Source organism: Papaver somniferum, chromosome 4 (assembly GCF_003573695.1).
Source record: "Papaver somniferum cultivar HN1 chromosome 4, ASM357369v1, whole genome shotgun sequence".
NCBI classification, from domain to species: domain Eukaryota; kingdom Viridiplantae; phylum Streptophyta; class Magnoliopsida; order Ranunculales; family Papaveraceae; genus Papaver; species Papaver somniferum.
This window is the reverse complement of record NC_039361.1, coordinates 142,699,099-142,725,801: the sequence shown is the minus strand read 5'-3', so window position 1 is coordinate 142,725,801 and position 26,703 is coordinate 142,699,099. Positions and strand designations below refer to the sequence as shown.

The following is a 26,703-nucleotide window of genomic DNA, read 5'->3' as shown; positions in this document are numbered from 1 at the left end:
TCCAGCAGAAATTTTCGGAATTAAGTATGCGTACCCGGTATGCGAACCTTACTGTCTTCGGTATTGATAAAAACTTGTTTTGGCCACAACTTTTTCATACGAACTAGGAATGACCTCATTATTTTTGCATTCTTTTTATCTTTAAATTATATTCAAGATGATGATGATAAATCCTTAATTTGAATGAGTTAAGATCGGTCTTTGGCCCTTCTCTTGATTTTGAGCGTTTTGCTCCTTTTCATCGTACTTCTTCCACTTCTCTTGGACTTTGGCACTTGGATACTTGGAATACTTATCTTCATAGATATTTTCAGTACTTTGTAGCTCCTTTTTGGATGATTCATCTAATAGAGGTAAATAAGAGCAACCAAGAGTAACAATACGAAAATATGCAAGAATAATAGCTAAAACAAGTATGGAACGGACACTAAAATCATATGAATTATGCACTTATCAGTAATTTACTTTCAATTATATAAACAAATATAATTGCGGAAAACAATAGTAAATCACACAGAAAGATTTTGTTAACGAGGAAAACTGCAAATGCAGAAAAACCCCGAGACCTAGTCCAGAATTGAATACTCTCAGAATTAAGTCGTTATATAAAATATAAACCAACTTCATATAGTTGAGACCAAGCAAGTACCTCTAGTTTACTTATTTTCCTCAGTATACCTGCGCTTCCGACCTTGGTGAGTGCACGCACTTGAAGAATTCCTTTGGATCGTATTCCAAACAGTAAAGGAACAACAAATCTGTTTGGTAACAACTCTTTCGATTCTTTCAAGAGAAAAATATCTCAAGTCATACGCAAAGGCTCTTCCGTTTAATCTAATAAACTCATTTTCCTGGTTAAATCAATCTATCTAATAACTACCAAAGTAGTCAAGTTTAGATTCGCAATCAATCAGTATAGATCTCAAAGAGAAACTATAAAGTGATACCGATCTCACGCAACTAATCAATAGAATAAATCTGATTCTAGTTGGATACCATCCGATCAAGGTTTGTGCACACGAAAGATATGAGAACTAAATATTCTTCGTCTTAAAACTTCTTTGATTTACAATAAACACCTGCAGAACACCACTTGAATCTCTTGTGATCAATCACATACAGAACGGAGTCTGTTAATAATGGATTATCACAAGATGTTTTTAGATCTACAAAAAGTTCTAAAGATCCCGTCGATACTTCGATCTAGTTTGAGTGAATCTTATATCAGAAGAGAAGATTCTCAAGAATAAACAAATTAGGTGCAATCAAAGTTTCAACAACCATTAGTCAATCAAATCAATAGAAAAATAATAACACTGCAATTATCTAGCCACCCACCAACGGCACTCGTAGAGCTTCTTGATCCCACATAAGTCTTTAAACGAGTGGTCGTAAGAGATTTCACCTAATTAGGATACTTTCCTCTCCGATTAGACGACTCCACCAGAAACAACAAGAATGAAGTTTGTCTGGGTCTTAGGATAGTTTGCTAGAAATGTAAACTTAGGTATTTATAGACCAAGGATGTTTGGACATCAAGGAATTTCCAAAACCGAAAATATTCTCAAGATATGCAATGAATAGAAAAATTCGGTTTTCCTAATTCCAATAAATGCTTGTCCAAAATTTCTGAAATATCTCAATAGAAAATCTCCAATTAGTAAATGCACATTACTAATTTTTATTCTCTAGAGATACGAATTTAATTGCTGGTAATTAAAGCATATAAAACCAAAAATCTTAATTAGAAGATTCTCAATTTATACAGGATCTCCTTGAGCACTAAGGAATATCCTTGAACAATAAAAGATAAAAGTTATTGTGCGTGTTCAAAGTATGTTGACATCTCTTCACTGTAAATCCTTATTCAAATTTACATGGATTTACATTCTTGGAATCGGTTATACCACACTTCCAAATAAGTTTAGAATTGGTTCACCTGTATTCCAAGATTACTATGTGATTGATCAAATATCAAATCACATATATGGGTTCAATCGGTTCTACCAATCACTAGGATCGATTATACCCTAATGTTGAAATACTTGTGATCGGTCATACAAGTTACCACGACCGGTAATATTTATTACCAGGATCGGTTACATCAATTACCAGGACCGCTTACCATATTCTCATGGTATTGCTTGTGATCAGTCTCACTAGTTACCAGGATCGGTTACACCAATTATAATGATCGATTACACAATACTTTGTGATCGGTCATACCAATTACTAGGATTGGTCACACCAATTACAGATATCGATCATACCATCTCATGGTGATTACTTAGGACCGGTTCCACTAATTAATAAAAACTAGCCATACCAAATCATAAGTCAGGCAGTTGTGATTAGTTGTACCAAGATACATAACAAAGTTACGACCAGTTCTACCATCTCACACATATTGGTAATCCAAATATTTGCAATGAATAGCCGTATCAATACGCCTAACGATTTCCCTTTTGATTCATAAAATAAGTTCATGAATATACTTCCTTTAAACAAATGTAAAACATTGTTTCCTTGGATGAAATCTTCACCATAACCCATTCACATAATCATAACAGTATATACAAGATTATGTCGATGTCATACCTACGAAGTTCAAAAGATAAGCATTGTACTTCGTAGTCTAATTCCCTAATACTATGATCATACAAATATGACCATGTCACATCACTAGAGTACTATACAATACGAACAATATATATATAGCTTCGCAGTTATGTTTTCAATATAGCACGACTTGAAAGATACGTTAGGAATGAAACATTTCAAGTCAATATTACTAACCTCAAGAGGAAGGATGATGTTGTCGTTGTAGTCCGCTTCTTCTTCACATTATTCAGGTCTTCAGAGTAATACTTGTATGTCTCAACATTCCTAGACTTTCTAGTCTAACCTAAACGGAGTTGACTCTAGTTAACAATCAAGCGACTTTAGATGAGTTTTGACATACTAAAATATGACAACCGAACTTGACATACCAACGCTTGGTGAGTTCAACCGAGCTATGATCTAACACTCCACCTACTCAGAATTTTCAAAATGATATCTCAATACAAGAGTCTAAGTGCACATCCCTTAACGCCACACCCAGGGATCCCCAATTCACTATTTGGCAAGTCATCGAAATATGAAGAAATTTTTGGTAGTACCGTGAGAATCAAATATTAACGCCAGAGCAATCGGATGCAAGCATACCAGCAACCAGTTGCTAGTAGTCTTCAGGGTTTCCACTCGTAAGTGGGATGCTAGTCGGCCTGACAGCACAAACCGTTACAGTTAATGGATAGGGATGATCAGTCTCGTTGTCTACCTACCATTACAAACGGTCTTCTGGGTTACCAACTATCTAGTGGGTCGCCGTTTAAGGCTTGTAAAACTCACAACACTTGACTACGTGTAACACGGTTTGGGTATCAGCTGGCCTACTCTTCTAACTGATTATTTTCCCTTGAAGGAAAATTTGTTGTCTCATTAAAACATGCTCGATGACGAGTCTATAACGCACAGTTCATAGTGTTATCTCAGAACTTTCTCTGATACCAACTGTGACGGCCTGGGATATCACGATTATGGTGCCAAGCCGCGCAGGACCGGACTACCCGATGTGCCACTTATAACACAGTGACCTGGACTTAAAGCTCCTCTTACCATCATGCAAATGCACGTTCATATGTCATTTGCAAGCATGCTTCGCAAGCTTGATGCCTTAGATGCAGCTTCCATACCGTTCGACTTTACCCTTGTTCTGTGAAGGTTGCAAGGTCATAAAGGCTCTAGATAATGCATATTGAATGCATCATTGTCTTTCGAGTCCTTGTCCAAGCATAATACATGCCTTGAACTTGCACGTAGGCTATTATTTCAAGCCTATTCCCACGTCCTTGCTTCGATTAAGAATTGAGATGAAAGCATGCGCTGACCTTGCTCGTGCTTACACAAGCTCCTCTAACTTGCATACCTAATTAGTTTTCTCCCATGTCTCCAATTCACAATTGGTGCAAGCCAGCATCGAACAACTTGATAGGAAGTATGACCATCAAAGGAACGAATTGTGACTTTCCTCATTAAGTATGAAAACACTCATCTATTACATCATATTGTCGATCCATATGATATGAGGTATTTCCACGCTGCATATTGTTGCAAACTACCAGACCAATACCCCATGAAAAATCCCCCCATGCAACACGTTTTGATTATTTATAGAAATTAGTGGAGTCATGGACTACCTCTTGTATTGACTAAGTTATACCCATGATATGTTTCAAAATGAGTTTTCAGCTTTAAATAAGATGGACATTTCTTGTCATAATGATGTTTGAGACTCAGGCTTGAAGAAACAACTCAGACCCAAAGCTCGTATGAGTAATAAGAAATTTTCCATAACATGCCATCATAAATAGTCTCATGGAAACGTAACATGTCCATGGCATGTTGGTGGCATGTTTTCAACATGCGAGTTGTGTTATCCACAACACCACACATAGGTGCCATAGGCATGGCTGAGGCTTCGCTAGCACATGATAACGTCGTGGCCATGACTTGTCCAACGTTAGCTCTCTCACATTTGGTATCATGACCAATATGTTGCTAACTAGATACTCTTAATGTCGTGGCGGTGACTTTGGCAGTTGGTTCCAGCATGCATTAGCTCCACGGCCTAGGTGTTGCAAGCACTAGTGCTCGAGCAAACGAGATGGTGACGAGGGATAGTGCTGGAGAGAGGATGCTGCCAGCACTGGCAAAGTGAAGTTGCTGATAGCTTTGAGGGGTAGGCATTGTTGGTGCTATCAAGGATAGCGTTAGAGATATCACAGTGGCGCGATCATGCAGATGGCACTGGTAGAGACAAGCAATGGCGCTGGAAAGATGGTACTGATTATGGAGAGCAATTGTGCTGGCTTGGCAGGAAAGACCACGGGCAAGAAGACAATGGCACTGGCGTTGGCAAGCGAGGACGCTATTGGCAGCAATGGATGGTGGACGATAGCGCTGGTGATGGCGCAGGAATTGTGCTAGCACTGGAAACGATGGTGTTGTATGGCAGCGATGATGCTAGCAATGACACGCCGCGTGGTGTTGGCACTATCATCATGGGGCTGGCTAGCAGTGATGATGTTGGCTGGCAGCAATAGGATGCCCTACTAGCGCTGGGACTTCCCAGTGTGGTTTCCATGGCCTATGTGCTTCTAGCACCGGAATTTTCTAGTGACGTGGCCGCGGTCATGGTCGCTTAGGGATACTCGATTGTTGCATGAGATCTAGTGTTGGCATCATGCTTGGCTGGGACTATATTTGTATTTGGAACATGTTCGAGGAGTTAAGCTGTGGAAGTTCTGCGACTCGAGACGATGTTCAATGTTACTCAATGAGAGTCTGAATATTGATATATGAAACGAGTTCAAGGAATTCAGTTGTGGAATTATTGTAACTTAGAACATGCTCAATACTGATTACAGATTAGGAACAAGAGTATGTCTTTGAACATATATTATGTATAGTCAGAGAATGTCTGGAGAGGAATTGTAACCAACACCAGTGGTACTCCAAGAAAACGTTGCTCTATACTAGTGGTCAATCTATCTAGGAGTTGACCAATCCGTGTATATTAAATACAGAGGCGAATATAACATAAGTATTGAGATATTTCATAAATATATATAGAATGCCGAGAGTCCAGTTGTGGAAAGCCCTAACACATATATACTTATCTATATATCTCTCATACAGGTTCAGAGGTAAAATTTACAAGTTTTACCCTTGTTAAAAAACCACTATCAATGCCTATGTACCCTTCTCGTATCTTCAAGGGATCAAGCACAAACCGCAGTTCATCAATTGTTGGGCAACCAACTAAATCCAACTCATGTTGTAAGGCCAAAAGCCAAGAACATCTCAGTCCGAGTAGACCAAAGGGTATTTTGCAAATGATGCGCAAGAATGTGTATCATTGGACTTTACTTCGTCTTGAACCATGGTGGTGCATCCTTAGTTTCACAAACCTGCACTGAGGATGCTTAAGTATCATGAAACTCTCTCGAGTAAGCAACGCGCCATGATGCTTAAATTTTCATTCTTTGTTTTTCTCACCAAGAGTTGTTTCAGATCTAAACCCTTTTCCCTCAAATCGGTTCTGGAATCGTGAAACCAAAACCCACTTTTGAAATGGAATAATTGTTAGATCTGTTAAGTAATTTCTCATCACCATATTTACTCAGTTTGTTTTCTTTGTACACTACTTCTGTAGTTAACAAATTAGTATTCATACAGTTAGTTGTGTTGATATATGGGAAAATATTTTAGATTTTGAACTAGATGGACTAGTTTCTAAACCCATATTGTTGTCTACAAAAAAAATCATGCAATAGTCATGAAGAAACTGACCTCTTTCAGATATTGGTTCTTTAGGAGCTTGTTTGATCAGATCAAGTTCCATAAGAAATTTATCCACTTCATCTTGTAACTGTTGACTGTTGTTGAGAATTTTATAAGTCTTTCTCAAGGACTCATCTTCCTTCAACTCATGAGTTCAAGTTCTAGAGTCAAATCACTGATTTGTTTTTTCAAGTTCAGCAAACTCAGTGACTTTGTGGTTTATTGTGACTGCTTGGATCTTTAGTGAGTCTGAGATACAACTGACAATCATCAGAGGTATACACTTCTTTAGAACGTAGAGATTCAATAATTTCATTTTCTGGTTTTTTCTATTTCAGACAATTCTTGAAAACGCATTAAATTTTATAAGTTGGATCGGCACGAAACACAGATTGTTAGATCTTTTCGTGTTTGCCTGATCTGATACCAATTGAAATGATGAGGGTACCCAAGTACCCCACAATCTTTTCGTTTCAACCTATAAGTCTGATACCAAGTGTGATCGTCTATGGACAAATTTGAGAAATACAACAACTAAGTATACACTTGATAATAGTTACAGTATGAAACCCATATATTATTATATCACTATAAAGTGTCTTAGATTAAAGTACTGGTGTATTTACTTTTAGGGATATTTTGCGTTTATTCCCCTCCCAAGATCGCTAATTAGGGTTTCCTCCCCAAATAAATTAAAATTAGTGTTTCCTCATATCGTTAGGTATTCCATCAACTACTCGGTTATCTGAGTCAGGACTACTGTAGACGTGGCATATATAAAAGTTATTCTAATAAATTTCCTAAAATACCCTCATCTTATTCACTAATAGTTCATTGGAAATTTCTTCAGCTGGTTCCGCTGGTATATCACCTGCAGTAACGGAACAAGATGCCCAAATTCCACAACTAAATTTAATTTACCAACAACACGTCGTACATCATTCTAATTCGTTGTATTAATCAAAGACAAACACAAACAATCATTAGATTATACCAATTAATATTCAACCAAATACAAATCATAGAGATAACCTGTTGAGTTAAAAAAAATTGGTAATAAAATCATATCAATAATCTGTTTAGTAGAGGAATTGATGATAAGAATTATTTTTTTGTATAATTGTTCTCTATATTCACCTTTGGTGAACAGTTGACGACTGGGAATTGAAGAAGACGAAGAAGAGATCGCCATTATTGATTAATCAGATCAAACTAAACCCAAATCTGTTCTCGAACCAAACATCGAATCCAACCACAACCCATCAATTATCTCACCATAAACTTCAATTTCTATACCATCTTTTTCATTACTCGTAAAACAAGTAACATCGTCTTCGTTTTCATAATCTCTTCTTCCCTAATTGGGAGTTGGATGGAATACCTAACCATATGAGGAACACTAATTTTATTTTATTTGTGAGGAAACGCTGATTAGCGATCTTAGGGTGGGGGGTGGGGAGGAGGAAACGCAAAATAACCCTTACTTTTAATTATATTAAAACAATTATAATTGCGGAAAGTAAAAGTAAACCACACAACAAGATTTTGTTAACGAGGAAACCGCAAATGCAGAAAAACCTCAGGACCTAGTCTAGTTTTGAATACTATCATAATTAAGTCGTTATACAAAGAACAAATCCAACTTCGTATAGTTGAGACCAAGTTTGTTTTTTTTTCTAAATCATGAATTTTATTACTCAAAATTTTTCAAAATACAACAATCAGCCAAGTTATTTCCAAGGCCAATTACAGTAAAAATAAAACTGAAAACCAGAAAAAAGTAAAAACTACAAAAACACTAAGTATCCCTTAGGAAAATCTGAAATACATATCTTTTTCATTCTCCAATCTTCCAAGGAATTGTGGCTTTGCATCATAGTATTGGACAACTCCTCTGTTTAGTAAGACTCCATTCTTTGCCATCTTGTCAGAAGAGAAATTAGTTTCTCTGTATGAATGTCTCAAACTGATTGATGGGATTTGCTTATTAATCCTTTCCCATCTACTTTTTACAATCCATGACACCTTGTTATTTGAAAAAGCAACTAATACTTCATTTGAATCCAGATTAAAGCATACCTCAAGAAGGTGTTTGCTAACAACCCATTCTCCCGCCATAATCAGAGCCATTACTTCTGCTAAGTAATTAGTTGCTATTCCCAATCCACCTGAAGCAGCTCCAATACAGTCACCTGAACTATTTTCTTGCAATAAATCCTAATCCTGCCATCCCTGGATTACCCTTATATGCTCCATCACAGCTTATTAGTATTTGATTTAGCACAGGCATCTTAAAAAAAATATTGTTTCACTCTTGTAGTTTTAGCTTTAACCCCTAAGATGCCAAAAAATAAGAGTAATTGTAAATCATACACAGTCCCCCACATCTGTCCTCTCATTCTTACACTGCATTCACTTGTAATTCTTATTACTATCTGGTTGAATTTTTCCACATTTGGAGTCACAGCTTCATAAATTACTGAGTTTCTTGTAAGCCAAAGGTCCACCATAGTATTAAATGCATTGTTGTACCATACTTCCTTGATTACAGAGCTTTTATCTTTGGCCACATCCACAACTTACTCAAAACATTTTGGACTTGAGCAGTGAAAAATTCCACTCAACCAATGCCATATATGTTCACTAAAACTACAAGACCATGACCATTGTGTCTTGATTATTTCCACAGAGATAGCACTAAGATACAATGGAGAATCCTTTTTTCCTAACTGTTTCCTCAGTTGCACAAGCTCCTCTTAAGATTTTCCATAGATTACAAGAAGTATAAGGATGAATACGAGATTGCCATACCTGATTAGCCCAGGCCAAAACTGTATATTTTTCCTTATCATTTGAGTTGCACCAGCCACTGTAAATTTCCCAGTCATATCATTTATCCAAACTTTTTTGTCTTGCCCATTCATCAAAACTGGCAACTCACTGGCATCAAAGTATTCTAATATTGGAGATGGAATTTGCCGTTCACCATTTTGGATTAGATCTTTCACCCTGAGGTTTGCATGTTGTATTACATAATCATCCTCAGCATGCATGTCAACCAAAACATATTATTTAATCCATTTATCCTTCCAAACTGATATACTGTGACCATCCCCCACAATCCATCTACTTCCTTCATACATCTCAAACATTACTCATTTGATCCCAAGCCAAATAGAAGATTGTTTATAATATTTGATCTACTCACCATTTTAATTCTTGTATTTAGATATAATAAACATAGTCCATTAATAATTCATTTTCATTTTCTATCTTCCATAGCAATTTCATTAGTAAAGCTTTGTTCATTACTTCAAGTCTTCTTAATCCCAAACCACCCTCCTTCACATGAGCATTTACTTCATCCCATTTTACTGTAATTAATTTCTTCACTGCAGGATCCCCTGACCACAAGAAATTTCTGATAATTCTTTCACAAGTTTGGATAACTGACTTTGGCCACTTGTAAATAGCCATAGTGTATATAGGCATGCTACATAAAACAAACTTAACTAGAGTAAGTCTTGCTGAGAAAGATAACAACTTACCCATCCATCCATCCAGCCAGCATCTTTTGCATCGTTTCCACCATTCCCCATACTTGTTGTGTTTTTACTCTTCCTGGATTAAGTATAACTCTCAAATACTTATCAGGGAAAAAAGCTAGTTCCATCTGTAAAAAATCTGCAATTTCTTGCTTCTTAGCAGCTGAAAATACTCCCCCCCTCCCACATACACACAAAGTAACTACTTTTGGCTTTATTTATTTCTTGACCAGAGTTATTTTGATACTTCGGTAGTACAGTCATCAAATTCTCCAGAGTTTTTTTTATTACTGTTACAAAATATGAAAATGTCATCAACAAATATTAGCTGTGTTAGCTGGCATCTCCCTCTGCCAACCATTGCTTGAATTTTTCCATGTTGCACTAATTTGGTTATGTTTCTGCTCAACTTCCTCTGCTAACACAAAAAGAATTGGCGCGATAGTATCACCGTGTCTCAATCCTCTCCCCACATCAAAAAAACCACAAGGACCTCCATGTACTAGAACTGATATTCTAGCTTATTCAAATATCTTATTTAACCATTGAATTCCAAGCTCAGAAAAATCAAATTTTATTATTAGAGCACTGCTCGGTCGAACTCGCATGGGTTGCTATCTCAATCATGTTTGTCAATGTTAGTGATCAAAACTATAAGTCTTGATTTCTAGTCTACTTATAAATATCTTGGACTAGGACATAGATTGTGTAGTTGAGCATTAGACTTCACAACGTTCATCATTTGAAGACGAAGAAATACTAAGGAGAGCTTGTGGAACTTCATCAACAAAAGGTATGTGGAGAATAAAACTCATATATCACTTGGAAAGTCTATTTCTACTCTATCTCCTATATTGAGACATAAGTCGTGTTACCATATAGTTTTCTATTATACACATTTGAGATTTCGAGCTGAGTTTTGTTAGAGCATTGCTCGGTCGAACTCGCATGCGTTTCTATCTCAAGCATGTTTGTCAATGTTAGTGATCAAAACTATATGTCTTCATTTCTAGCCCATTTATAGATGTCTCGGACTAGGACATAAATAGTGTATTTGAGCTTAGATCTCTCGGAGTTCATTATATGAAGACGAAGAACTACTAAGGGAGCTTATGGAACTTCATCAACAAAAGGTATGTGGAGACTTAAACTCATCTATCATTTGGAAAGTCTATTTCTTCTCTATCTCCTATATTGATGCATAAGTCGTGCTACGATATAGTTTTCTATTATACACATTTGAGATTTTGAGATGAGTTTATCTCGCTTATATATTTCTCGAAATATGTGTGTTGAAAAGCTTTCGCTTTAGCCATGTTCATCTTACATTCGTGACGAAAGTCCGAATAATATCATATGAAAACTGCCGAGTTACATCTAACATGGTTTGTGTGATACAATCATTTGGTGTTGCCTTGGAATGTTTCATTATGATAATTTCAATAACTTGAAAATCGCTTTGACAAAAAATAGTTTGTGAACAACAAGTATATAACGTCCTCTAAGAAAGTTTCAATGATTGAAATTAAGATTTGATGAGATAACAATCTCTGGATATAAGCATATATAGTGTGTTCGTACATTAGTATATAAATCCATAAACCGGGGACAAAGTGTATGCATATGTGTGTATACAAAATTGGTGAAGGAGACAGCATAAGTATCTGTACCCATACGCATACTGGTAGAAGTTTTTGAACCAAAAATATCTGATGTGTTTAGGAATTACAAACTCCTAAACTAGTCACCTTAAGTATGCGTACCCGTAGCATACTAGAGGAATTTTTCGAACCGAAAATATCTGTTGGGTTTGGGAATTACAAACTCCTAAAATAGTCACGTTAAGTATGCGTACCCGTACGTATACTGGCGGAAGTTTTTGAACCGAGAATTTCTGCTGAGTTTGGAAACTTAACAAACTCAAATCCGGTTGCTTAAGTACGCATATCCGTACGCATACTTAAGCTGGTTATTTTGTCAAATCGGTCTGTTCATGAACTTAAACATTTGAATCTTAAGGAATGCAATCTTTGCAAACCATGGATATAATATTCATGATTGATTCAAGTGAATCAAACCGATTTGGTTTCAATTGTGTTCTTCTATGCAATTGAAAAACTCTTTAACTAGTTTCATTTGAGTCATTTGAACTAGTTATGGATAAGATGAATAAGGTTAATATGAGAGTAAACATATGGCTAACCTCGGTTAACTAATTGCTGACCCAACATGAGTGTATACGTTTGGGTACGGTTACATAAATCTAAATGAGGGTGCATTTCATTTGTGTGTAACAAGCTAAGTTCGATCTAACAGTTGAAAGATATTAGCTTGGTTGAATCAGGTTTTTTATCTAACGGTGAATATTGAATGCTTTGTTACCAAGGTAACTTGGATTGCAAACCCTGATTTGAAAACTATATAAAGGAGAACTCTAACAATTGGGAAACCTAATCCCCACACCTCTTGTGCGATACTAGTTGTATAGCTAGAGTTGATTCTCCTTTAACCTTAGGTTTCTTCTCGAGACCCTGTAGGTTAACGACTTGAAGAATTCGTTGGTATTGTGAAGCCAGACCGATACTACTTTTCCTGTAGTTGTGTGATCTGATCTTGTTGTTTATATCGTACGAGTACAATTGTAAAATTGGCTTGAGATTTATTTCTCCGATAGGCAACATAGAAAAGTAATCACAAATATATTTCGGCTCATCGTTTTTGATTCCACAATATCTATTTCGCCATCATACGATTTAGATTATTGTGAGGTGATTGATAATACTGAGCTGTTCTTCGGGAATATAAGTCTGATTATCAATTGGTTCCTGTTCACCTTGATTTATCAAAAGACGGAACAAAAACTCTTAGGTATTTCTGTGGGAGACAGATTTCTTCAATCTTATAGACTTTTCTGTGTGAGTCAGATTTGTTTATCAAGTCTCCGACTTTGGGTCGTATCAACTCTTGGTTGTAGGTGAGATCAGCTAAGGGAATCAAGTGCCTAGTATCCTGCTGGGATCAAAGACGTAAGGATCACAATTGTACCTTGAATCAGTGTGAGATTGATTAGGGTTCAACTACGCTCCATTCCGAAGTTAATTGGTAGTAGTCTAGTGTTTGTAGCGGCTTAATAAAGTGTGGTGTTCAAACTGGACTAGGTCCCGGGGTTTTTCTGCATTTGCGGTTTCCTCGTTAACAAAATTCTGGTGTCTGTGTCATTTATTTTCTGCATTATATTTTGTTATATAATTGAAATATCACAGGTTGTGCGTTGTATCGATCAATTAGGAAATCCAACCTTTGGTTGTTGATTGAGATTGATTGATCCTTGAACATTGGTCTTTGGTACCGTTCAAGTTTACTCCTCTTATATTCAATCGGGCTCACAGATTTCTATTTGCTGAATGCGGATTGAATTAAGAGTTAGAGATATTAAACTCTTTGATATACTTTATTCTAGATTGAGTCTGACTATCTAGTTGATTCTCTAGAAAGTGTATTGGAGTAAGTCCTATCAGATTGCCAAACGAATTGTTGGGTGTGGTTGTTAGACCCTCGTATTTTCAAGTTTAACTCGCTTACATATTTCTCGAAATATGTGTTGGAAAGCTTTCGCTTAGACCAAGTTCATCTTATATTCTTGATGCAAGTCAAAATATGATCATGTGAAAATTACCGAGTAACGTCTTCCATGGTTTGTGTGATACAATCATTTGGTGTAGACTTGGAATGTTTCGTTATGATTATTTCAATAACTTGAAAATTGCTTTGATGCTAATAGTGTGTGAAAACGGCTATTGTCATCCTCTAAGAAAGTTTCAATGATTGAAATAAGAGTTTAGAACACATTAAACATTATTGGATATGACATTTTGTGTACTCTTGCACATATGTAATCCATGTTCGGTAACCATAGTATGCGTACCCGTATGCGTACATGTTGGATTGAGAAATCCGGGAACCTAAGTATGCGTACCCGTTTGCATACTGGCGTAAGGTTCATGTCCGAATATCTCTGTTGGGATTGAAAGTACGCGTACTCGTTTGCGTACTGGAGAAACCCGATCTTGGTCCGGGTATTTCAGGTATACGTACCCGTTTGCATAATTGAAGGTTAAAGTTCTAAAATCGGTTGTGTACATGAATTTAAACATTTATATAATAAGGAATTCAATCTTTGCAAACTGTGGCTATAATGTTCATGAATTGATTCGAGTGAATCAAATCGATTTTGCTTCAATTGTGTTCTTGTTTACTTCTATGAGAATATAGAAATTGAATAACTCTTTAACTAGTTTCATTTGAGTCATTTGAACTAGTTATGGTTAAGATGAATAAGGTTGATATGAGAGTGTACATGTGGCTAACCTCGGTTAACTATTGTTGAGCCAACATGGTGTACACGTTTAGGTACGATTACATAAACCTAAATGAGGGTACATTTCATTTGTGTGTAACAAGTTAAGTTCGATCCAATAGTTGAAAGATATTAGCTTGGTTGAATCAGGTTTTTCATCTAACGGTAAATATTGAATGCTTTGTTACCAAGGTAACTTAGATTGCAAACCCACATTTGAAAACTATATAAAGGAGAACTCTAGCAACTGGGAAACCTAATTCCCACACTTCTGTGTGCTACTAGTTGCATATCTAGAGTCAATTCTCCTTTAACCTTAGGTTTTTCTCGAGGCCCTGTAGGTTAACGACTGAAAGACTTCATTGGGATTGTGAAGCCAGACCCAATTATTTTCTCTGTAGTTGCGTTTTCTGATCTAGCCCGATTCTATCGTCTGAGTACTATCTTCTCTAATATTTGCTCGAGATTTAATCTCCGACAGGCAAGATAAAAAGTAATCACAAACACTTTCGTCTCATCGTTTGTGATTCCACAATATCTAGTTTCGCTTCCATACGATTTAGATTATTGTGAGGTGATTGATAATACTAGGTTGTTCTCGGGAATATAAGACCGGTTTATCAATTGGTTCCTATTCACCTTGATTTATCAAAAGACGGAACAAAACTCATAGGTGTTTTTGTGCGAGATAGATTTATCTATTCCAATAGACTTTTCTGTGTGAGACAGATTTGTTTATCAAAGTCTTCGACTTTGGGTCGTAGCAACTCTTGGTTGTGGGTGAGATCAGCTAAGGGAATCAAGTGCGTAGTATCCTGTTGGTTTCAGAGACGTAAGGAACGCAACTGTACCTTGAATCAGTGTGAGATTGATTAGGGTTCAACTACAGTCCAGTCCAAAGTTCATTGGTAGTAGGCTAGTGTCTGTAGCGGCTTAATACAGTGTGGTGTTTAAACTGGACTAGGTCCCGAGATTTTTCTGCATTTGCGGTTTTCCTCGTTAACAAAATTCTGGTGTCGGTGTCATTTCTTTTCCACGTTATATTTTGTTATATAATTGAAATACCACAGGTTGTGCGTTGAATCGATCAATTGGGAAATCCAACCTTTGGTTGTTGATTGAGATTTATTGATCCTTGAACATTGGTCTTTGCTACCGTTCAAATTATTACTCTTATATTCAATCGGTCTCGTAAATTTCTATTTGCTGATTGCAGATTGAATTGAGAGATAGAGATATAAACTCTTTGATACACTTTTCTAGAGATTGAGTCTGACTGCTAGTTGATTCTCTTTAAAGTATATTGGAGTAAGTCCTCTCATGTTTCTAAACTAATTTTTGGGTGTGGTTGTTGTACTTCCGCATTTCCACTTCTCAACACTTCAAACAGAAAATTCCATCTCAAAGAATCATATGCTTGAGTAATATCTATTTTTAGTCCAACATTCCCTCCCCTTCTTTTAAAATCTAGTTCATTCACTAATTCAGATGCTAATACAATCTTCTCATGTATATTTTCGCCTTTAATGAAAGCCCCTCATTGCTCTGAAACCATTCTCCCAATTACAACACCAATTCTATTTGTTATAATTCTAGTAATAATTTTGAAGTTAAAGTTTGCTAGACCTATTGGTCTAAAATGCTCATCTTTCTTGGCCCCTTGAACTTTAGGAAGCAGAAACAAAAAGTTAGAATTGAAACCTCTGGGTATAAACCTGTTACTCCAGCAATACTGTATAGCCTCCACCAATTCCAATCAAATCACCTCCCAAGCAAATTTATAAAAAACTCCTAAGCAATCCATCGGGTCCAGGTACACTATTTGCATTCATTCCAAAAACTGCACTTTTGATTTCATCTTGAGAAGGGATAGCATCAAGAAACACATTATCCTCATCAGTTAATATTTTAGGGATGACTTCAAATAATTCTTCATCAAATTTCACATTATTCTTTTCAAACTTATTTTTATAATGAGATACCAAAATATTAGAAATTTGGTCTTGATCAGTTATAAGATTACCCTCTGTGTCTTCCAGTTCAGAAATATTATTGTAAGCTTTCCTTATCTTCATGGTTGTATGAAAAATGCAGTGTCAGTTCCACCTTCCTTAACCCATTGAGTTCTTGATTTTGCTCTCATTAATTCATTATATTGTTGAGAAGCTAAATCATGTTCCCCTCTTGCGGTCACTAATTTATTGAGTAACTCAATATTCTCTGGATCTGCATCAGACTCTAAAGAAGCAGCTAGAACATTCTCTTATGTAGTTTTTACCTTAATTCTAAGGTCACCAAATAATTCCCAATTCCATTTTTTCAAAATATTTTTCCAGTCTTTTTAGCTTACTGATAAAGCAGAAAGCGGGGTTCCCATTACAAACTTCTACCCATGAATTTTGAATTACTTTAATAAAATCTGGATAAGTAGTCCACACTGGTTGGTACTTAAATGGAATGTTATTTGGTCTTGAAATATTAACATCTCCACCTAACAATGCTCCATGGTATGATGTACCTCTAACACCCACTTTATAGCTCCATCCTTCATACTTATCCAACCATTTTATATTAAAGAAAGCTTTATCCAAATCACATAAAATTCTCTTCTTACCCACCCTATTATTACACCAAGAGAATTGAATACCAGACTTGGGGGCTTGTACCAAATTACATGATTCAAGACAATCTCTGAATTCCTGAATTGAGATTCGTAATGGGGCTCTACCTCCCTTTTTCTCATCACAAGTGAGTACCACATTAAAATCCCATATCACCAACCGTGGCACCTGCAGCTCACTGATACTAATTAATTCTTCCCATAGTGATCTTCTGTCCAGAGTAATGCAAGCAACATGAATACTTGTAATTAATACTTTTCCTATTTGAAATGTTATTGCTTGTCTTGTAGTAGAAATCACTGAAGGAACTGATAATGAAGAATGCCAAAATAGCCATATATTACCCTTTAATGTGTCACTAGAATTATGTATTACCATTTGACAACCTGGTAATTTTATTTGTCTCAGAATAATACTAGACGCTCTTACTTTTGGTTCAGCCACCCAAAGTAAGGAGGGACTAAAATTATTTACTGAACTTCAAAATTTGTCTTTGGTTTGAGTTCTTCTCAATCCTCTGACATTCCAGTAGAAGATTCCCATTGAGATTGAGAATTTTGGGAAGTACTAGAACACCCCACACCATAAATTATTTTCACTGAATTATTTGCTTGCTTCCTAGTAGTTACATTAGGTATTCCTTTAACCAGTTTACCTTTTACAGGTTTAGCAACTGCTTTAGAAAAAGTCTGATCCTGTTATTCTACCACCTCAATTAATGTATTCAACTTACTAGGAGAGACAAAATTCTTACGACCATCATCCTAAATGTTTAACTTTCTTGCTTTACGAGCTTTACCTGAGACATCTTTCCAATCATCAATATTTCCAATTTCAGACTGAATATTAGTTAGAACCTGAGCAGTATCTACCTCAACCAATTCTTCCAATGATGGTGGAACTGAAACCACACCCATATTGGAGTTTAAGGAAGGAATGCTATTACTTACTTCAATCAATTTCTCTACTGATAAAGCTGGAAAATCCTGAGGAGACTCCAAAATTCCAGTAAAACCATTATTCTTCCCCTTACTATAATCATTCTGGCAAATAAGTGGTGTAATATCATCGACAACTTTATCTGCTCTAATACCAGTTTCAACAATTTTTTGAGAATTAAAACATATATCAAATCCAACTGAATTTTGATTATGAGCCTTTTTGGGAGTATATCCCCATTTCCGCTGAGGAACAGAATCATCCTTCTGAGCTTGTTCTTTTCTCTTAATACGACATTCTGCTACATAATGACCCATCACTTTGCAGTCATTACAGAATTTAGGAAGTTTATTAAATCGAACCTCTTGTTCAAATATCTCATACTTAGATTCAACCCAGATTTTATTAGGTATTACTTTTGCTAATTCTATTTCAACCAGTATAGTATCATAAAACCCTGCTTGCTTCTTCAGTGTGGTTTCATCACACGAATAGGTCTTCCAATTCTACTTCTCATTGCCATCAGAATATTTTCCTTCCAATACTCTATACATAACCCTGGAAATACCACCCAAACAAAAGCACTAGAAGGTTTTTTGTAATTCTGATTTAAAATCCCTTTCCCAGAATCTAAGTCTTAGAGTCTGTGATTCAACTTCCCAGTAACCTTCATGGATCATCTTCATATCTTCTCCATTTTCATGCTTAATGATAAATAAAACCTTACCGATCAGAATGAATTGAAAATTACCCTTTAACTTCCATTGCTTCCTTAAATTTGACTCAGCCACATGAAATTTAAGCTTTACTAAATCCAATCAACATCAATCACAACATCAGGAATAAAAACTTAAGTAATAGCAAAGAAGAATTTTCCGATCTGAGATTGTGTAAAATCTCAAAATCCGACTGAATATTAGAAATATCCGACATAGTTACGCAGATTCAACAACTTAACTCAATCATTGATGAAATATGTAATTACCTGAAAGAATAAATGCAGAACAACTAACAATCTTCACCTGAATTCAATGAAAATGATGAACACAACACCAATTTCGAGAGAAAAATTCGTCGATTTGATCACCGAGTCGCCTAGTTGAGACCAAGTTAATTACCCCTAGTTACTTAGTTCCCTCAGTATCGGCCAACGCACGTGAATCCCAAAATAGAAATCACTATCGTGAGTTGCTTTATCGATGTAAATCCTTAAGCACTCAACTCCCTTTGATCGTCTTCCAGACAACAATAAAGGAACAAAGTAGTTTGGTAACTACTTTATTAATCTTTACGAATAAAGAAATGTTGAGTTTTGACAAAGGCTCTTCCGTTTAAACAAGTAAAATCCTTTGGCGAGTAAGATCAATCAAGATCCGAAATATCTAGATTCACAACTATCAGATTTGGATATAAACGAAAAATAATGAAAATACAGTTCTAGAATTACCAATTTTAGGATTTCTTTATTAATACCTCTTAATTGGGGGGCCCTGAAAACTAATTAGGGGCCTCACACTAGAAGACAAAAAAGGTGACCCGAACCTAATTTCAAAATCCCTTATCCAAATATTTTAGGTAATGGCTAATCTACCCTTATTTAATTAGTGATAATTTTACTTAATTAGTGTTAATCTTACTTAATTTGATTTTAACTTTTTTTTTTCAAATTTTGTTGCATTTTTTTTTTGCGCAGACTTGTATGAAAAGTCGTCAGGATAGTGAAGCAATTCAATGACGACTCTTAACAGTCGTTAAAGTTTCAAAAACGACCCTCAAGAGTCGTTACTGTTTAAAAACTGTTTCTTCACGACTCTACACTGTCGTTAATGCTTATAAATACGACCATGACGACCCTTTAATTTGGCTCCGCCATTAATGACTCTTCGAGGAAGATAACGACTCTTTTATAAGCATTAATGATTGTTTAGATAAGAAACAATAAATACTTATGAGGGTCGTTTTTGAAACACTTCAATACCATGACGATTCTATCAAATTTGGTGACGATTCTCCATTACACAATGACGATCCTTCCATTTTTTTTTGGACAGAGATATAGTTTTTGGTCATAAAGAGTCGTTAGTGTATAAAAAGGGGTCGTTAAACAAAAAAAAAGGGTCGTTATCCCCTACATCTTAGACATCAACGATTTTTCATACAAATAACATGCAGATGAGAAAATGTTAGGGTATATAACTATAGAGGTTGACAACCCTTATTTTTCAGTTGTGATGGACAGACGAGAGAGAGGGGAGGAGGGGACTGATTATTTTTTTGGGTTTGAAAATGAAAATGAGTTGGGGTTTAGAGTTAAGGGTTGATAGAATTCTAAGTTTTAGGTGAAGGGTAAAACAATATTTTCACTATATTTTGGGGTGGAAATATACTTTTTGGGTGCGAACAAAATGACTGAGGCCCCTAATTATTTTCTAGGGTCCCAATTAAACGGTGTTTATTAACTTATCGAGTTAAATTTCAACTTATATAAATTTAATTGAGATTTCTAATTTCTTAGGCCGGTTCCTATGGTAACTTGTAAAATTGTGATTTTTCCATTCCAAGTGGACTGGCAAACGGTGCACGCCACTATGGGGAAAAGAATAAGCGGTCGAGTTTCCACCTAGCGGTCGAGACTACACCGCTAGAGGTCGAGTAGAGATCACCAGGTGTAGATTACAGCGCTAGCGGTGTAATCTTGACCGTTCACGGTCGGTGCTCTACCGCCTATAAATACCCTTGTTTCCTACCCCTTTTCATTCACAAAACAAAAATCCTTTCTTCCCTTCTCTAGAGAGCAAACCAGAGCGATTTTTTAAAAATGAGTTCCAAAAAAGAAGACCAAAGGAAAAGAAACCTGAAGGAAAAAGGAAATCTGTTGCAGATAGTGATATCGTATGGATTCAGGATAAAGAGCACGAGCTCGCTAATGTTAGGCAACTAGTTGGATCTGGTGTAACATCTGTGCATTTATCTAACCATCCCGAGCGAGTTTTGTTACCTAAATTAAGAGGTGGGTGGTCTGAGCTAAGTGAAATTTATGAGTTACTCCCAGAACCTGTTCAAGAATCCTTGAGAAGATATCCTTGGCAGCGTTTATATTTCACGAAAGGCAAAAACCACATGACTCAAATTGTGCGAGTTATTTGTGAACGATGGTGGAACATTATATGATACCTTCTTTTTCAAGGATTTTGAGTGTGGTAAGTTTTATTTCTTCCATTCAATAGTTTAATTTTTAGTTCAGAAACAAATTTCAATTTGATACAAATTTTAGTTCCACATACAAACTTTGATTTTTTGACCATGTTATTTTTAGGGTTCACACCGTTAGATTTGTATATGTTGACTGGAATAAAATGTGAGGGTGATGTAGTACAATTTAACCAATTAAAGTGGATATCAGAAGGAAGATGGAAACAATTATTCCCCTTGTACTCAAATGATACTGGAGGAAATCCAAATTCCAGAGACATACACTCATTTGGATTAAGAGTGTCTGGGTTGAAGGTTTTTTTGGGCCGTTACAATGCCAAGGGGATAAACAGAGCTGAAGATTATCCTGAGCTTGAACGGATTTTTGTATTATGGATGTTAGGCAAAGTTTTTTTCCCCAATGCACGCTCAGTGTCATTAGTTGGTTTTCTGGAATCTTTACAAGATTTAAGTAAAGCGCCAAATTATGATTGGGGTTCTGCAATTTTAGCTGAGCTATACATATGTCTCAGTGATTGCTCAATTAAGAAGACTGATAGCTTAAATGCATTTTGGTTCGAATTGGAGGTAAGAACTATTTATTATATCAATGTTATTTTTCAGTGGTGAAATGTACTAACACATCAATTTTTGTCAATGTTCTTTTTCAGTATTGGTGGTATACTTACTTTACGATCAGCGAACCTGATCTTCATGATAAACAATTAATATTTCTAGTCGTGTACAAGTACAAAGCTGATAATTGGATTGGACAGATTAACAATGGTCAAAATGTTGCTGCTATCTAAAGGATGCAACAAGTGTGCAGAACTAGTATCAACATTACGACAACACCGTATACAGTAATAGATGAGTTCAATTCTGATTCGGCACAAGACATGCTTCGTTTAAGCCTTAAGCAACTTGTATTTTACAGTCCACTTAGTGGTCAGGGTATTTGGTACTGCGGAGAAAGACATCTTTTTTAGTTACAAGGAAGAAAGGTAAAAGCAATCAACCCGTTTCCAACTTCAATTATTTCACATGATGATTGGATGAAGTTGATAAGTAATGGACAACCTTGGGAAGAAGCTGATGATTTGATCCAAGAACCAGAAAATGACTATGATTACTATAGTTGGTACCAAAAGGTATGCAAGCTAAGTATTGTTGTTCAACCACAAAACTTAGGTAGTGTTGACTTCCCAGCAATTGGCGATTTTCCACTTACAGATCTTCCATCCCAACCCCCACCACAGACGGGCGAACCATGTACGTACCCTAGCACTCAAATGGGGTCACATATGCCTCAGATATCTTGGGAAGTCCAGACCTTATCACCGAGTGGAGATGTTATTACAGTTCAACTTACTAGTGAAGGTATGCAGCAGAGCTATCCATACGATGGTGGGGATGCAACAAAAGAAAAGTATAAGACCGAGTTGAACAAATTTTCGCATTTTACCAGACGATTCCAAAATTTTCACTTGAGTCAGATGCAGGCTTTGAGGGACAATATGAGTTATGAATTTCCTGAGACTCCGTTAGGGTCAAGTTCTCAAATTCCCGGTGAAAGAAATACAAGAGTTCGTGCAAGTGGAGGTCGTGTAAGTGGAAGTCGTGCAAGTGGAAGTCGTACAAGTGGAAGTCGCACAAGTGGAAGTCGTAGAAGTCGTCATGACCCTAAGATGGAAGAGACTATGGTGGAATAAACTCAGCAAGCAAACTTGAAGATGGAGATGGAGATGGAGACGGATTTTCATTCTCCTCTTGGTTTCATTCCTCAAGGTCTTGTACTTACTCCTAGTGGTGCACACGTAAATTTGGATGCATTTAGGCAATCCATAATTTATACCCCCACAAGTTCATCATTTCACCGATTTCAAGCACCTCCAATGGGTCCGGTACCATTTCAAGGTTATGACTCACCTGATGCTACTCGACCACCATCTCAGAGTCAGAATAATGAGTTTTCACAAGATCCAACAGGCTTAGGGGAATTTGTATTTGGTGGTAATCGTTAGTTTAAGAGTTTTGTTGAGTCGTTAATGTGAATCGTGGTTTGTTTAAATCGTTAATGAAATTGCACTTTTGTTTGATAAATAATAATCTACGTTTCAAGTTTTCTACATAACTTAAAATTGAGAACTTACATTAGAACTGATAAGCTAGATTAAATTGGGGCAACACTTTTAAGATTTCTAAACAACTGGCATATCGGAACTTCTCTCCGTTGTCACAAAGCCACTTTGCACCATATCTGTGATCAATCTCTAACAGGGTTTCACCACTTCTCATGTTTCGAGCCTCTTCCCTTACCATGCCAATATACTTGTTAACTATCTTGGAAATTATGGAGAACCGAGCGCTCAACATCATCGAATTGCGATTGTTGAGGTTCGTTGTTTCTTCTTCAAATTTCATTAAAACGCGTCCCCAAAACGGAATAAGCCGTAGTGCTCCACCAACGATTGGATGATTAGTGAAGAAAACATAATTCCTACAGATGCATTCATCTTCTAACGTGCTAAAATTCAGCCGCTGTGCAAATCTTTGATTTTGGATCGCATGTTGCTCTTCGATGAATTGAGTCGTAGACATGTTATGAGCCATTGGAAAATCTAAGAAAATAGGAAGAAGGTGTGAGTTAAAATGGTAGAGGAATGTGGTATTTATAGGGAGGAGATTTTATGGTCGTTGGATCAGATTCTACAGAGCGGCGTAAACTAAGCCGACCGGTCTAAAAGGAGCCGCCAGCGGTGTAGTTTACACCTAACGTGTAGAATGGACCGAGCGGTCAAGACTCGACCGCTCGGTAGAAATTTGACCTGGCCTGGCTAAGTGGCAAATTTACCACTTAGTCAGGCCAGTTTGCCATCTCCATAATAGATGCTTAAATGGCAAACGTGACATCCATAAAAAGGGACCTTAAGGTTATTAATTTATCGAAGTTTTATTGTCTCTACTGCGTGTGAGAACTAGATAACCCCTTTATTTTCCGGCTGTCAAAAGACAAAACAAAAACCATTTAGTGAAACCAACCGTGTCCGCTGCCCAATCAACATCAACATGCCCCCGTATAATGGACTCGATGAGGATATGGGTTTTACTTAGCTGATATCCCTATCCGGCTCATTTGGATCCACCTCTTCGTTTTCATCGTCATCATGACCAAACAGTGTGTAGTGAGAAAGTCGGAGGAGAAATGAGAAAAACCCTCTGAAGCAAAAATGGGTGTCATTGTTCAGTCAGGAATTCATTCGGCTTCTTCTTCTATTCGATTTTGCCTCCAAACCCATGAAAAGCGGCACCAACCCCACACATCTGGATATACAAATCGTCAGGTTTCTTCTACTACTCTTCCTAAATTAAGCTCTTCTAAACTCTCCACTGCACCCAAAGTGTTTGAAGCAATTCCTGACATAGAAAACATTAATAGTACATATGCTTGGAACAATCTCATCAAAACCCATTTGGGTCATCACCATTATGTGTTATTCATTTACCAAAACATGTTACTCCGTGGTTTTCGTCCTGATAAACATACACTCCCTCGAATTTTGACTGCTTCGCGTAATTTCGATACGTTATGTTTAGGGAAACAAATTCATGCACATGCTCTCAAGTTTGGATTTGGTTCAGACAAGTATGTCATTACTGCACTGATGGAAATGTATGGCCTTTTCGAAGGTGCTGATTCCGCTAGGCGGGTTTTCGATCAATTCTCTTCTCAGAAGAATTCGGTTTCTTGGACATTGATGGCTCGGTTATACTCAAGGGAAGCTAAACCTGGTTTGGCAATAGAAACGTTTCATCAGATGGTGACATTGGGTGCTAGTGGTGAAGAGAGGGATCTAAGTGTTATTGATGCTGTTGCTTTGTCCACCGTTCTTGTTGCGTGTGGGCGACTAAAGGCGCTTCAAGAAGGGAAAAAGATACATGAGATTGCCAGAAAGAGTGAGTTGGAGTCGAACATTTTGGTTAGTAACTCTCTGTTAAAAATGTATTTAGATTGTGGCAGTATCAAAGATGCCAGGTTGGTTTTTGATCACATGCAAGAGAAAGATATCATTTCATGGACGGCTATTCTTAGGGGGTATGTAAAGAATGGAGGCTTCAATGAAGGGTTAAAATTATTTCGCTTGATGAATCTGGATGGGATTAAACCTGATTCGTTGACGGTATCTAGTGTTTTGCCTGCTTGTTCCCGACTTTCTGCTCAGAAGCATGGAAGAGAAATTCATGCGTACTCGCTTAGAAACCATGTTGACTCTAATATAGTAGTTCAAAATGCTTTAATTGACATGTACATGAAATCTGGATGTACAGAGTCAGCTTCCAAGATTTTCGACCGGATGAGCGAGAAAGACATAATCTCATGGACTGTAATGATATTAGGTTATAGTTTGCATGGACAGGGAAAGGTTGGAGTCGATTTGTTTGAGAAAATGAAGAACTTGGGAACTGTTGAATTCGATGATACAGCATATGTTGCTGTTTTATGTGCTTGTAATGCGGCTAGGATGGTTGAAGAAGGACTGTCTTACTTCAAGTTTATAAGGAAACCCAAGATCGAGCACTACTCTATAGTGGTTAGTCTTCTGTCTCGTTCTGGACTCTTTGACAAAGCCAGGAGTTTTATAGATGAGCATCAGATTGAATGGTACAAAGAGGTTCAAAGAGAGTTGCTCGCTGGATGCAGAATACACAATAACACAAAGATGGCTAAACGAGTTATTGAGCGTCTCACTGAGCTAGAACCCCTGAATGCTGAGAACTATGTTTTACTCATGAACATGTATGCTTCAAATTCAAAATGGGATGATGTGAAGAATGTGAGAGAAATGATAAGAGACATGGCCTTGAGGCCAAAGAGAGCTTATAGCTGGATTGAAAGTCATAACAAACTTCATGTGTTTGGAGTAGGGGACGTTTCACACCCGAGATCTGGAAGGATATACTACGAATTACATAGGTTGATGGAGAAGATGAAAGAGGAAGAGAGGTTTGTACCTGATGAAGATTTCAGTATGCATGATGTTGATGAGGAGAGAGAATGTATCTCTATAGGTCACAGTGAGATGTTGGCCATTTCATTTGGGTTGATCAGTACAAAGCCGGGTACCACACTTCACATCACTAAGAGCCTTAGAGTGTGCTGCAGTTGTCACAGTTCTGCAAAGACCATATCCAAAATAGTTGGGCGAGAGATCATATTGAAGGATCCAGATCGTTTTCACCATTTCAAAGATGGAATGTGCTCGTGCGAGGACTTTTGGTGATATGGTGTTTGGTACTCTGAATTGCAGAATCTTAGATGATGCAGATATTTAAGGGCTGCATCACTTGTCAAAGTAAGCAGCCTTCTGTTCACTCTTGAAAGGGGATTGAAGCATTGTAGGATAGTGTTTGCAGGCATTTTCTGGATTAAATGGAAGCGAATACCACATATCCTGAGAAAATGGGGTTAAAAAGCATCCATTAAACTCTCTCTCAGCTTCTCTAGCCAATAACAGGTAGCTAAATGCCTATAGCTGGCACAGCCTGAGAAAAGATGTGTGGTAGTGTTTGATGATTAAGATACAATATGTTGTTTTTTTGTCAAAAGACTGAAGGCTTTAGAAAAACAAATAAAAATTCCTGGCTGATCTTTGATTTAAGA

At 36.8% G+C, this 26,703-nt stretch overlaps 1 protein-coding gene and 1 pseudogene across 1 annotated transcript; one reads left to right on the top strand and one right to left on the bottom strand.

Annotated features, from left to right (window-relative positions):
• LOC113273223 overlaps positions 1 to 26,703 on the bottom strand; it is a 138,555-nt pseudogene that overhangs the window by 4,995 nt on the left and 106,857 nt on the right.
• On the top strand, positions 24,146 to 26,701 carry LOC113271428 (pentatricopeptide repeat-containing protein DOT4, chloroplastic-like). The gene has a single exon (XM_026521288.1). It carries the CDS (start codon positions 24,272 to 24,274, stop codon positions 26,321 to 26,323), a length of 2,052 nt encoding a protein of 683 aa, XP_026377073.1. The 5' UTR covers positions 24,146 to 24,271; the 3' UTR covers positions 26,324 to 26,701.

Coding starts and splice junctions, on each gene's coding strand:
- LOC113271428 (XM_026521288.1), top strand. CDS start 24,272: ATGGGTGTCATTGTTCAGTCAGGAATTCATTCGGCTTCTTCTTCTATT.